The following is a 14,235-nucleotide window of genomic DNA, read 5'->3' as shown; positions in this document are numbered from 1 at the left end:
ACTACAGCCAATGACGTCACTGTACATCTTTCCATCTAAAATGCGACAATTACTTGCTTCTGTCACACACAACAGCTTCCTATCATGTTTAAACATTCTACTGTTGGTTAAGTTTAGATAAGGCTCTTATTTCCGCATTAGACATCCAGGAATTTGTGTGTCGTATGTGTGTCGAATGCCGTATGAGTTTATGTAAACAACATACTGGGAAACCATATGAAATAACCAACTTGTAAATTAGCTAACTTGTAAATTATGTATGAATGTTTATGAGATCAGGTTGTAGGGGCTCATGATGACATAACGTTCAACATTAATGGCCCTTCCAGAAGCAATGACCAATAAACATGTAGTGCTCAATGTCACCCACACAAACACTAAACACCATCAGGTTAACACATGTGAAATTAAAGTAATGTAATTATCTTTTATTAAAACACGTCAAATGTAACACAGAACACCCCAATGTGCATAACTGATATTAAAAATAAGAAGAAACTTAACTATTCCCATAAAATATAATGAAATATAATGGGTCATGCAGGGAATTCTGGGAATGCTAGATTATTGTTTTTAACGTAATTTTAACAAGAATTTACCTTAAAAAGTACATGTATTCTCTTGTTAAACATAATATAATTAGAGAGGAAGATCATACATTTAACATCTAATTTTTTTTTTTTTTTTTTTTACAATATTTTAACATAAAACTACATGTATTGTCTATTAAATATATGATATTTTTTTTTACCATATATTTTAAGGTAACTACCAATTAACATTTTTTTAATGTAGCATTTTTACCGTTACAGTCTTGTACGTTAAAAATTACTGACATTTTTTTACAGTGTGGGCTTCTGCTGCTACGAATGCATTCTAGTCTCATAGAATGAACCTTTGGCCTATAACTACACTTTTGCAAACTTACTGTTGCATTCCGCTCTCTACGTTTTGCTGCGATTTTACGGTGAAATGAACTAGAGAGGCGCTACAACAACTGTACGTTTTATTCACTATCACACAAATCCCGAGTATAGGCTACAATGGCTGATTATGACTTAATAAACACTTATTTTTCAGTAACACTTATTACTCACACACTGCTATGTTATGATATTGACACACTTTTAGTCTAACACATCATTTGAAAAAATCTAAATTTGAATGCTTGTTTTACAGACCTTTCTATATTTACACACTTATCCCAATGTGATTAGCTTGCATGCTCACCTGATGGAGTGTTGGACTTTGAACATGAAAAACCGCAGCTGGAACCAGCCAAAAATACAAGCTGACACGTGAGATGAAAGTGACATAGAAGCAACACACACACACACACACGCACACACACACAAAACAATTAGGTGGTTGCTTCAGAAAAACATTTTTCCAAGGCAAATTTGCTTTTAAAACATTATTGGTTATGTTTAGGTGGTGGAAAGGGTAATGTGTTTTGTTCACCTCTCATTAATCTTTTAGGACACTATTGGATAGATTTAGGCTAAAGTTTTAGGTTTGGGAAGTAGGTAACATTTTACTCATTAAAACATCTATCTAAAATTCACCTTACAAACCCCGTCTTATTACAACATAATTTCACCTGCTTTTGGCGAAATACAGCACATAATATTATTTTGCAAAAATGTTGCCATGGGGGGTTCCACAACTGCTTTCGGGTAATAACGTAGAACGTGCGAGAAAGGGCAGCCAGTGGACTTTCTGGTGCCCTCCTAGGGTAAGATGGTGCCCACCTAGGGAGTTGGTGCCCTACGCAGACTGCGTTGTATGCATGTAGGGAGCGGTGGTACCTGCCAAAATGCAGCAGTGAGCTATTCATTAACTTTTTCTGAAACCTAAATGTTGAAAGAATGTGTTAAAGCTGTGCAGCACACCTCCTAGTGTAGCGACTGCAGGATAAGGTGAAAAAGGACTTACTTTAGAAAGCTAAAGGGAGAGCGGGTGAGAAGATGTCTGTGTGTGAGTGTGTGTGTGTGTTTGGGAGTGAGAGGGAGACAGACAGAAACAGAGAGAGAATGAACAACCTGAGAGACAAGGCATGATTAGTTTTTTGCACTATTTAGAGTTGACATAAAAATTGACATCCCAAACAGAATCAGAATAAAAATAATTCTATCTAACCCGTCACACTCTATGGTTGTCACAAACCAAGAGTTTGCTTAACAGAACCCAATTGTGACTTCAGACTGAATTCTGCAAAATATATACGAATACAACAGATGACTGCAGAGCAGAATTAGGACCCACTAATGATTAAAATGAAAGAGTCATTAAATTCCATACCCACTTAAAAATAGTGATACACAGACCCTCCAAGGTCTAAGCTACAAAGAGCTGACCCTAGAGAGAAGCCCCCTCAGCCAGTTGGTTTTTAGAGCTCACTTTACAATCCAAAACATGTCCAGCTGAGCCCCAGAAAGAAAACAACTAGACCAAATCAAATGATTTTAAAACAAAAACACAATAGGGAAACAATTTTTGGAACTCCATCACAAAGACTAATCACTTACAACAAAGCAAAAGGACAAAATATCATACCGACTTGTAACCCAGCATGCTTAAACCTGACTGTGATGAATGAAGTCCTGCCATGGCAAAAGAACCATGACCGAAGAAAAAATGAAACACTGTGCAACATGCATAAAATGGCACATAAAATAATAAACTGCTTTATTCCTACCTACCGTTTTTATTATTATTTTATTTTATTATATTTTACTTTAACTGCATGTATTTGTGTGTTCATGTGTATATTCAATGTAACTATGGTTTGGCAAAGTAAAGCCTCTTTTTACCATGTCAAAAAAGCTATTTGAATCTTCAATCTTGAGAGAGAATGAAAGGGTAACGAGGGATGAGAGGGCAGACAGACAAGCATGTGGAGCGATTATAGCAGGGTTTATGTATGAGCTATTGATTGAGTCGGTGGTGACTTCTTGAGTGGTTAATTCGGGAAGTGAGTGCGATAGAGAGAGAGAGAGAATAACTCACTGCCTAGGGAGGAGGAATGGGGGTGGCAATATAGGGGTGGAAAATGAGGAGCAATATAGCTTTTGAGAATGATGGCTGTAATGCCTGTCCTAGAACAGTAGGCCTAGATGCATTTATTTGAATTTAGGATACATATACCATTTAACTTGAAGTAGGATTCATTGCTACTCCAGAACTAGTTGATTCATTTTTTTTAGAATGTTTTAATGAAGAGCTCCTGGTATTGAAATTCACATTGAAATTACAGGAATATGGATGTCATCAAGAATAGAGCACTTATTGTATACTGTATGTTTTAGTGGTTATGAGGCCTTAAGAGACCTGAGCAAAACTCACTTGATGTACAACTTAAACTGGGAGAAAGAATCCAAATTATTAAAGACTGAGAAATACTTGAAAGGATAAATAACTTATTTTATCTAGCCTGACATTGTAGCTTAAAATATAATTTGATATAGCCTAATATGAATATTATAATATATTATATATTCTAATAATATTATTTTGTATTTATACAATATTTGTTTTGCTGTAGCTACAAGCATCTTCGCTTCACACTCTTGCTCCTACCTAAATGTATTGAAGCTTCAAAAGCTAAAATAATGCAATACCTTTCAATAGCAAATAGCTAAATTATTTTTGTAGTAAAGGGTAGAGCGTTACTACAAATACCTATTCATTAAAGCAATGAAAACAAACTTGGAAAATATGTTGTGACGTCACCTCACAAGACGACAGCAGATTTGACGCGCGCATGTTTGTGTGAAGTTTAAGGTCCGCGCGCTCTCCCGCGCATTTTCGTTTTTCTCTTCCCTTCTCTCTTCCCTCTCGCGCAGGTTTTGATCTCGCAGCCGCGAGATCAAAGGCGCTCTCTGGCTATTAGTCAGCAAGAGCCATTGATCCCTCATCGATCCACGCGAGACACAGACGCCCCATGAACACCATACGAGGCTCCCCAAAGCTCTCCCGCGCGTCGGGAGGGAGAGCGAGTGAGGAGAGAAAAAGAGCTTTAAGGGGGGCGATGTGTGTGTATATTTTTCACTGGCGCGGGCAGAACCAAGCTCGAGCTTTTTCTTTGCCGCGGGACATGAAACAATGAGGCTCGAGCCGGTTTTAATAAAGCGCGCTTTCCCTCCTTTCAACTCTGGCGCGAGGCGGACAAGCCGGCAACGGAGAGCGATCGATAATTAATGACGATGAATAATTTAACCCTATCGATTGATACTTTTTCTACCCCCCTTTCCCTTGTATCTTAAGTCCGATGTTCTTTAAGAAACTGATATCATATCGCATGATCGCTCCTATCACCCTGTTTAAAGTTGAGCGAGTTCTGGTCCGTCTCTTAACCAAGTTTCCACAGCGTTCTCTTCCACTTGTTTTGAGCTCCGAAGAAATTTCGCCTTCACGGTCTCTCTACCTTATTATCTCAATTATTGGGTTTCTTCTCAAAACTTGTGCTAGGGTATGTCGGCTGTTTTGAAAGAGGTCACCGCGCAGGTAGAATAAATACATCCAAGTGCGGTTTCGTGTTGCTGTGATCAATGCCCATTATCAGTCGCTCTGATAACTGACGTCATCACAACATTAAACTTAAATTTACTCTAAGATCCAAGCGTAGAAAAACAAACAGAGATTTTCAGAAGGATTAATAGTTTTCAAAAATGAGTTCAAATGCCCCCTGCTCAGCCATAATGACCAGGATATGTCACTTTTGTAATAGTTAATGGTGGTTAGTTTGACTAAATGTATATATATATATATATATATATATATATATATATATATATATATATATATATATATATATATATATATATAGTGGAGTATAAAGCATGTGCAATGCATATGGGCACCACACAAAGGAGCTGAATCAGCCTTGTAAGGGGACGCTAAAGGAAACTTGTTCAAGTTTTGATATGTTCATGTGGGTACCCACTGCCCACATTGCTGTTGAATGCACCCTGCCAAAGGGTGTGTCATATCGCTAAATAAAAAATGGTAATATGTTTGTTAGATACGTGCAATAAATTAATTTCCCCAAGTCTATCCCCTAGTTTACATAATGAACTGTAATTTTTATCTGCTTTCTTTTTAGTGTTCACTATTTGTCAGAAGAGTCCCTTCTCCATATTGACCGTCTTCCCTTACCCCTGTCTTCATAACAAACACACAAGCTAGTCCCTCTGTTCTCTGACCCTGAGGCTGTGCAGACTGTCAGAGTAGAGTCAAGAGAAATCGAGAGATTGAGAGAAAGTAAAAGAGGGAAAGAGGAAGGAACAGTGGGGAGAGAAAGAGAGAGAGAGAGGAGACGGTGCTCAGTAAGTCCCTTTTCAGTGGCAGCCGAAAACAGAGAGATGACATGGATATGGAGAGTTTGTTTCATGTCCTGGGTGAAGAGAGTTAGAGGGACGAGACTCGTCACAATCCCCAGTCTTGCTTTCCCACTCAGTGAACCTTGCTGTCCATCAATCTTTTTCCCCCAACTACAAACCACATCTGCCATCTCAGTCTTTTTAGTCTGGGATGTCAATCTTTAGTCCTCTTCTGAACCTCATCTTCATTTTATGGTCCATCCCAAACATAACCCGGTTTCCAGCGGCACCTCTCTTTTCGAAACTTTATTGGGCAATCACCAGAGCTTATTAGTCACAGGGGTAAACATGTAAAATCTTTAGTCATTTGGTGCTCCATAATGAATGAGGAATCAATGTGTGTGTTAAATTTAATAATGTTTAGAGTAACCCTTTCATCATTCCAAGCTTGTTTTGTTTTTTATAAGATAAGGAAGTCACAGCATTAAACTGGAATTCTTTAAATAACTCAACATTTAAATAGCATAAAATGCAAACAAGTGAAACATATAGGTTTACAATTAATTGATAGAACAATTAACATTTATTTGACAAACAACTTCAATCAACAGAAGTATTTCTTATTAAACCTAAACTCAGGTGTACCCAAATATTAATGTAAACATTCATCCAGGCCACCAAAAAAAATCTCTTAGTCTTTTAGAGTAATAAAGAGTCTGTTTTAAGACTTTGAGTTTACTGATCTTTTTTTGAATAATCGATTTTCTAATAATAATAATTTCTAATAATTCTTAAAAACTCTTTTATATATATATATATATATATATATATATATATATATATATATAAAAGTTTGGAAAAATTTACAGATTTTGCTCTTATGGAAAGAAATTGGTACTTTTATTCACCAAAGTGGCATTCAACTGATCATAATGTATAGTCTGGAAATTAATAATGTGAACAATTACAATAACAATTTTTACAAATTTCAGAACTTCTTAAACTACTTCAAAGAGTTCTCATCAAAAAATCCTCCACGTGCAGCAATGACAGCTTTGCAGATCCTTGGCATTCTAGCAGTCAGTTTGTCCAGATATTCAGGTACATTTCACCCCACACTTCCTGTAGCACTTGCCATAGTTGTGTCTGTCTTGTCAGGCACTTCTCACACACCTTACAGTCTAACTGATCCCACAAAAGCTCAATGGGGTTAAGATCCATAACACTCTTTTCCAATTATCTGTTGTCAATATCTGTGTTTCTTTGTCCACTCTAAAATTTTCTTTTTGTTTTTCTGTTTCAAAAGTGGCTTTTTCTTTGCAATTCTTCCCATAAGTCCTGCACCCCTGAGTCTTCTCCTTACTGTTGTACATGAAACTGGTGTTGAGTGGGTAGAATTCAATGAAGCTGTCAACTGAGGACATGTGAGGTGTCTATTTCTCAAACTAGAGACTCTGATCTCTTTACACATCTCTTTCGGTCCTTGTTAGAGCCAGTTGTCCTTTGTCTTTGAAGACTGTAGTGTACACCTTTGTATGAAATCTTTAGTTGTTTTTTTTTGCCAATTTCAAAGCATTGTATATCCTTCATTCCTCAAAACAATGATTGACTGATGAGTTTCTAGAGAAAGCTGTTTCTTTTGCCAAATATTGACCTTAAGATATGCCAGTCTATCGCATACTGTGGCAATACAAAAACAAACACAAAGAAAATGTTAAGCTTCATTTAATGAACCAAATAGCATTCAACTGTGTTTCAAGTGATTTTCTAATATCAAATTAGCAATTTAGCATAATTACTCAAGGATAAGGTGTAGGAGTGATGGCTGCTGGGGCTAGATTTGAAAAATAACTTTTCAAATAGTGATAGTGCTGTTTTACATCAGTAATGTCCAGACTATACTTTGTGATTGTTGAATGCCATGAATTAAAGTTCCAATTTCCTTCCAAAACAGCAAAATCTGTACATTATTCCAAACATTTAGCTGCCAGTGTACATATATATATATTTATTGTTTATAATTCCTACCTTTGTCATCCTGTTTTCTGAAAATAAGTGCACGCATATGTATACAGTATGTTTTTGTGTTCACATACGTGTATACGTATACCTCTTTGTGCTTCAGCTGCATTTTTACATTCACAGATGATAGAAATATGAGTTACCATTAGTTTCCCTATATGTGATGACATGTACCTGTCACAGTCGCAGAAGAGTGTTACTTTACTCAACGGTGTTCAAGCATGTTGTCTTGGGGAACTGTGTTACTTTTTGCTGCCCTGTCCATGTGCATACGTATCTTCTTTCTGAGTTTTTTGTTGTGTGTGTGTGTGTGTGTGTGCGGTGCTTGTGCACTCCCTGAATCAGTGTCTTCACATCTCAGAGATTGTGAGAAGATGTATTCCCTTGACTGCTAGTTATAATGTTTCTGGGGGTGATAGGGAGAACTTGAAAGCCCTGTGCTGCCCAAATCAAAACTAACAAGGAAATGATAGAGGCTCCTTTATCTCTTCACTGGCCTGGAGGGGAAGAACAGGGCAAAAGAAGGAGATCGAGGGAAGGAGGGGGGGAGTCCTGGTTCCTCTTTGATTTGTAAAAAATGCATTACCTCCGAAATCAAACGGAAAATTACTGAGAGGGAGCAAAACATACAGAGTAGAGAAAGAGAGAGAGAGAGAGAGAGAGTGAATATGGGTGCATGGGCAGGTAGGATGGTATAGGTTTCCTTTGAATGGGTAGGCTGGCCGATACAGGCTGGCAGTGTATACAGATTTAACAGAGATTGGATGATGAGAGCTATATGAATTCTGACTGATCTGTCATTTACAGGTATGATGTGCATTCTCCTGAATTATTGAATTGGAAACGGTTAAAGTGGTTTTATACATACATTTACATGAGAGAATTGTCTAGTACCCAATATTGAAGGATTGCTATGGAAAGAATACACCACAGTTGTCTTAAAGATCAGTACATGAGTCTGACTGAGTGGTCTGATGGTAATTAAACCACTCATTGCATAAGAGGTTATAGGTTCTTATCCGTCCATATCAAACTATATATTTGGGGGGCATGGGTAGCTCAGTGAGGATTTACACTGACTACCACCCTTGGATACGGAAGTTTGAATCCAGGGTGTGCATAGTGACTCCAGCAAGGTCTCCTAAGCAACCAAATTGGCCCAGTTGTTAGGGAGGGCAGAGTCACATGGGGTAACCTCCTCGTGGTCACGATTAGTGGCTCTCGCTCTCAATGGGGCTAGGTAAGTTGTGCGTGGATCGCGGGTAGTAGCATGAGCCTCCACATGCAGAGTCTCCGCAGTGTCATGCACGATGAGCCACGTGAAAAGATGCGTTGATTGAGAGTCTCAGAAGCGGAGGCAACTGAGACTTGTCCTCCACCTCCCGGATTGAGGGGAGTAACCACGCCACCACGAGGACCTACTAAGTCGTGGGAATTGGTTATTCCAAATTGGGAGAAAAGGGGATAAAAAAAAAGATCAGTTCATGAATCTATCATCATTAAGTAGACATGATGCTATTCTTAAGAAACAACGCAACATGAATGCTAAGAAAAAAGAGTGAGATGAGAAGTAGATGGTGGGAGAGGGGGATGCAAGTGGACAGTCCAAAGAGAAAGCAACAAAGGGGATGTGTGTATGTGTGTGTGAGAGAGAGAGAGGGAGAGAGAGAGAAGTGCCTGGAGTTAGCAATAATAATTTATACAAACACACCTCAATAATTCACGTTCCATTTCAATGCTGGAGGGTAGATCCAAAATTCACAGAGCATAATTAAATAGAGTGAGAGAGGAGAGGGAGAGAAGGAGAGGCCAGCATTAAATATACCCTTGTACCGGCTGATTTTTTTTCCACCCGAGCTTTGTAAAACAGCCTTTATGAAATTGTTATGGCTGAACAGAGATTTAATTTCTCTAGCCATGTATAGTGAATTGCTGCATGAATAGATGGATCTTTACTGCGGCTCACAGTTTTTCTAATAGCAGATGCGATCTTCAGTGATGTTTGATATTCTGCTTTGAAGTTATTTGTGTGAACATAACATCTGGAACAAATAAGACTCCATATTTATTTCCCTTCGATGCAGGAGAATTTGAAAATGAAATTCAATTACGGTTCTTAACTTTATGGACCTTGAAATGTATTGACATTTCTTTGCTTATGTACACTGTAAAAAGTGGTAACCTGCCATTGTTTTAATTGTTCTAAAGGAGCAATTTCTACTTACTCTAGCTGTTAATAATAATAATAAACCTAGTTTTTCTCTATTTTGAACATCTTTTAATTTTGTTTTAACATTTTTGCCTTTTTTTAATTTACAAACAAATTCCTTTGAAATGCTATAGTATATGGAGTAATTGCTTGAAGGCCGCACACACATTCTGCTGTCATGGATGTTCAGCTCGAGACGGAGCTTTTTATCGTTGCTCTTTGTGAAAAAATACTCAGTGATCTACTGCATTGCCTTCAGCAACTATATTTAAAGAAACCCTTCAAATAAAAAGCCATTGATTGATTTCAGAGGCCACTAGAATGACATGCCCTCTTTGGTTTAGAACAGCATGTTCTAAGACACTGGTTTGTTGCGGGTGAAACGAGCACAAGTCTACAAGCACATGACACAAATTTGTTGAGCCAAAGTATTATGCTCTAGCCTTTACCCTTACTGTTGTCATGTTCCGTAGTCTGACATCCTTGCTACTATTTTGTGTGTTTTGTGTGAATGCAGGTGTAGTGGAGGTATGGACTGTAACTGTGTTAGTGACCTGCTGCTCACGCCACCTGTCCCAACCCTCTGGACACCAGGTGAGACTTTGAAAAATCTGAGATATGTGATACAATAGGGGATTTTTCATCTAACTTAAACAGCTATTTTTTCAGCATCATGGTTTTATATGACTGCATACATTTTAAAAGCTAGAAACCTGCAATTGTTACCTTGAGGATCTTTTTCTACATGATCTAACCCTTGTAATTAATTTTGTTGGTGTAACCTAAGGTATTTAGGTTGATTCAGACTTGTTAAAAACATTTCTTTCTGTTAATTTATGTTTACAGATGAAGCCCATTTTTAAATATTTTTTTCAGTGTAGTTTTGTGTACATAGCTCTTTAAAACATGCATACAACTCTGATACAAATATTTCATATGTAATGAGATATATAATCAATTTATGATAATATTATTATTTTCATGAAGCTGTTTGGTATAGTTTAGGCAATAATTTTTCAGGTGCATTTACACCTTATAGCACATTTCATTTCAAGTTTTTTCTAGAGCTGAACATTTTTATATCAGTAACACAGACTAACTGTTGACTTTGCGGAAAATATCCTATTAAACAGTCCCACTACCCTCCGCTTCATCAGTATTTTAGACAAGTATGCTCTCAGCAAGTAACAAAACCAACAGGCCTTATCCAAATCCTTTCATTTACTTGCCTCCTTTTCCTCAGGCATCGCCTTCCCAGACTGGGCCTATAAACCAGAGTCAAGCCCAGGCTCCAGGCAGATCCAGCTGTGGCACTTCATCCTGGAGCTGTTGCAGAAGGAGGAATACCATGGGGTGATTGCCTGGCAGGGAGACTATGGTGAATTTGTGATCAAAGACCCAGACGAGGTGGCAAGGCTGTGGGGTATTCGGAAGTGCAAACCTCACATGAACTACGACAAGCTCAGCCGAGCACTGAGGTATGCAAAGCATGTGGGTACTTAATATTCAAATGCACACAGGGTTGATTTAATGCTTAATTGTTGGCTTTTCTTGTTCTCTGAAGTCATACCATATGTACATTTTAGATAATGTGGTTTATTGAGTACACAGTGTGTTTATCTGTGTTTGTGTGTGTGTGCTTATCTTGTCCCGCATCTAAGGGGGAAAACATAATTTATTTTTTCCCTCACAGAATACCTTGCAAATGCCTTGGCCCCTTCATGTTAGATTGTATGTGGATATTTGAAAAGCTGCCATCTCTCCGAAGAACATCAATACTGTCCAATTTGTTGAATCTCTGTTCATCTAAATAGGTTCTTGATGTTCTCTGGCAAGAGGCTCATATAAAAAATACTTGTCAATAGGGATTTTAAAATTAAGTCTAAAATAGATTCTTACCTCTCTAGACTAATCTCCTTCAAATGTACAGCATCAAGGCTTGAACTTCGGCACTGGTTGAAGTATGACATGCCAAGTCTCCCTACTTCTTCCTCTCTTATTCATGCAAATAATTATAAGCGTATCCATTTCTCATCCCTCCTCTTTTATCGCTCTGTTCCCCTTCTCCCCTCCCCTGCCCTCTCTTTAATAGATGTTGTCGCTGGCCACTAATTGTTATGAATAGGCGCAGACCATAATTAGCCTCGTTGATTAGCCTTGCTTAATTGCTCAATTAAGGGGCACAATTGCCACACAAAGTAAAAGAGTACAAATTATTGTGCTGGCAGATTGCATCACGGGTACTCATGTAGGCTGCTTGACTGGGTAAAATGAAGTCAAGCATAAAGTGTGCTGAGATTAAAGAGCCTCGCTCTCATGCACAGGTGGGCATCCTCAAAGCTCTCTCATGATGAGTAAAAACGTGTGATGGTTAGGGGAAAAGACTCAAAAGAGACTGAATAGATTATCTATCTCTTATTTCCAACTGGGCTCACACTCACAAGTCGTGTGATGTTGAGGGAAATCAAGACGGTCAGGTTTGTCATCACTGAGCAGAAGAGGAAGCTGATACGGCTGCCATTCTTGAATGAGGGCCATGACCCTGGAAAATGTTTCAGTGTAGTTGAAGGCATTTTCCCCCCTATAATTCATGCCTTCAAGCTATTAATCCAAGGAAGATTTTAAAAGGTTGCTAACATTCCTGTGCTCAGATGTGATTGTGTTTTCTTATTGAGAGAAAAAAGTGGTAAACTTCAATTGTTACCTTAAAGGGATAGTTCACCCAAAAATGAAAATTCTCTCATCATTTACTCACCCTCATGCCATCCAAGATGTGTGACTTTCTTTCATCTGCTGAACACAAATGAAGATTTGTAGAAGAATGTCTCAACTCTGTAGGTCTATGCAATGAAAGTGAATGGGTGCCAAAATTCTGAAGCTTCAAAATCCACATAGGGGCAACATAAAAGTACTCCAGAAGACTCCTTGTCAGGAGCAATATGATAGATTTGAGTGAGAAATAGATCAATATTTAAGTATTGTTTTAATAAAAAAACGTGAACGTGTCCTCCCTGCTCAATCAATCTCCAATTTACTTTTCCATTCTTCTTCTCCTGTTTTTGGTGATTCACATTCTTCATGCATATTGCCCCCTACTGGGCAGAAAGGGGAATTTATGATAAAAATGCTCTGTTTCTCACCCACACCTATCATATCATGTCTGAACACATGGATTAACCACTGGAGTCATATGGATTAATTATATTGTGCCTTTATGTGGATTTTGGAGCTTCAAAATGTTGGTACCCATTCACTTGCATTGCAAAGACCTACAGAGCTGAAATATACTTCTAAAAATCTTAATGTCTGTTCTGCAGAAGTAAGAAAGTCATACACATCTGGGATGCTATGAGGGTGAGTCAATCATGAGAGAATTTTCATTTTTGGGTGAACTATCCCTTTAAGAAGCTATTTCTACCTGATCAAACTCTTAAAATACATTTTGCTTGTGTAACCTAATGTATTCAGGATGATTCAGTAATGTTAAATAATATTTTTAACTTGAATAAAACCAGTTAATTTAGAAGCACATTTCTATGTTAGCATTTTTTCATTTTACACTGGAAAAAAAATTATTCTCAGTGAACCAAAAAATATCCTTTTTTTCCCCAAGTGAAAATCTTTATTTAAACTGACTAAATCCTTCTGAACATTTAAGTTAATTTTTAAAGGTTAGATAAAATAGAAATAGATTGTTCAGGTAACAGTGGCAGGTCACCACTTATTTTTAGTGTAGAATAGATCAAATTCTTAGAACTTACTTCTTGTGAAAGTATGAGACAAACATTTGCAATTTATCTTATTTTGATCCTCTGTTTTCTTCTCTCTCCCCCCTCCTGTTTTCTGTCCGTCTTCCTTATTTTTCTTACTTTTATCTCTACTTTCCTCTGTCATTTTTACATGCTGCAGGTACTACTACAACAAACGCATTTTGCACAAAACTAAAGGCAAGCGCTTCACATACAAGTTCAACTTCAGTAAGGTTGTTCTGGTGAATTACCCACTGTTGGATATGGCCAGCTCACCATTCTTGCTTGCCCAGAACCACTTCAATGGAGGGGCAGCCACACCGGACTGCAGCCCTGTCACACCCGAGGTATGAGGGAATGCATTTTATAAAAGCATAGTATAAACAGAACACACAATGACTTTACCTGTCCTGAACTGATCGCAATATATTATTGGGAATTAGCTGCCTGCTAGAATAGACAAATCAAGGCAGACATAAACCTAAGGGGCTGATGTGCTCTTTGAAAATAACAGCTCTATTGCCAGTGTTTAATGATTGATGGTATTTTTATCCATACTGTATAAGGCTGTCTGTATTTCCTTTGATGTGTGGGATCAAGCTATTGATTGTACTGAGTCAATCAGTATGAAGGTATCTTTATACATAGGCTGAGAATGAAATGTATTTATTTTATCACGGTCTGTAATTGGTCTAGTTCTCCACCATTATTTGCCTTTAGTCATTCTTAAAATTTTAGTTATCATCTAAATACCAGGGCCAAGTATAAATTTGTATAAAGTTATCTGCTGTACATTTTGACTAGAGACTGAAAGAGAAAGGTATAAATAAAGAGAAGGGAAGGAGAGAGCTAGAGGTGAAGTAGAGAGAATGTCAAAGATGGCGTAAAGGGGCCTTAAAACAAAAGAAGACATTATCCCTTTTTTCATCTCTGC

General features: G+C 37.8%; 1 protein-coding gene across 2 annotated transcripts in view; it reads left to right on the top strand.

Moving 5' to 3' along the window:
* erfl1 (Ets2 repressor factor like 1) overlaps positions 1–14,235 on the top strand; it is a 36,371-nt gene that overhangs the window by 17,700 nt on the left and 4,436 nt on the right. Inside the window, exons 2-4 of one of the 2 annotated variants that reach the window (XM_052147772.1) lie at positions 10,070–10,146; positions 10,796–11,030; positions 13,462–13,648. In XM_052147772.1, coding sequence (XP_052003732.1) covers positions 10,083–10,146; positions 10,796–11,030; positions 13,462–13,648 — 486 coding nt within the window. In that variant the 5' untranslated portion in view covers positions 10,070–10,082. Of the gene's footprint in view, positions 1–10,069; positions 10,147–10,795; positions 11,044–13,461; positions 13,649–14,235 lie in introns of those variants that run through there. The other variant, XM_052147774.1, reaches the window with a different exon arrangement.

This window comes from Xyrauchen texanus, chromosome 17 (genome assembly GCF_025860055.1).
Source record: "Xyrauchen texanus isolate HMW12.3.18 chromosome 17, RBS_HiC_50CHRs, whole genome shotgun sequence".
NCBI lineage: Eukaryota > Metazoa > Chordata > Actinopteri > Cypriniformes > Catostomidae > Xyrauchen > Xyrauchen texanus.
Note: the sequence above shows the minus strand (reverse complement) of the source record. Positions and strands in the feature narration are given on the sequence as shown.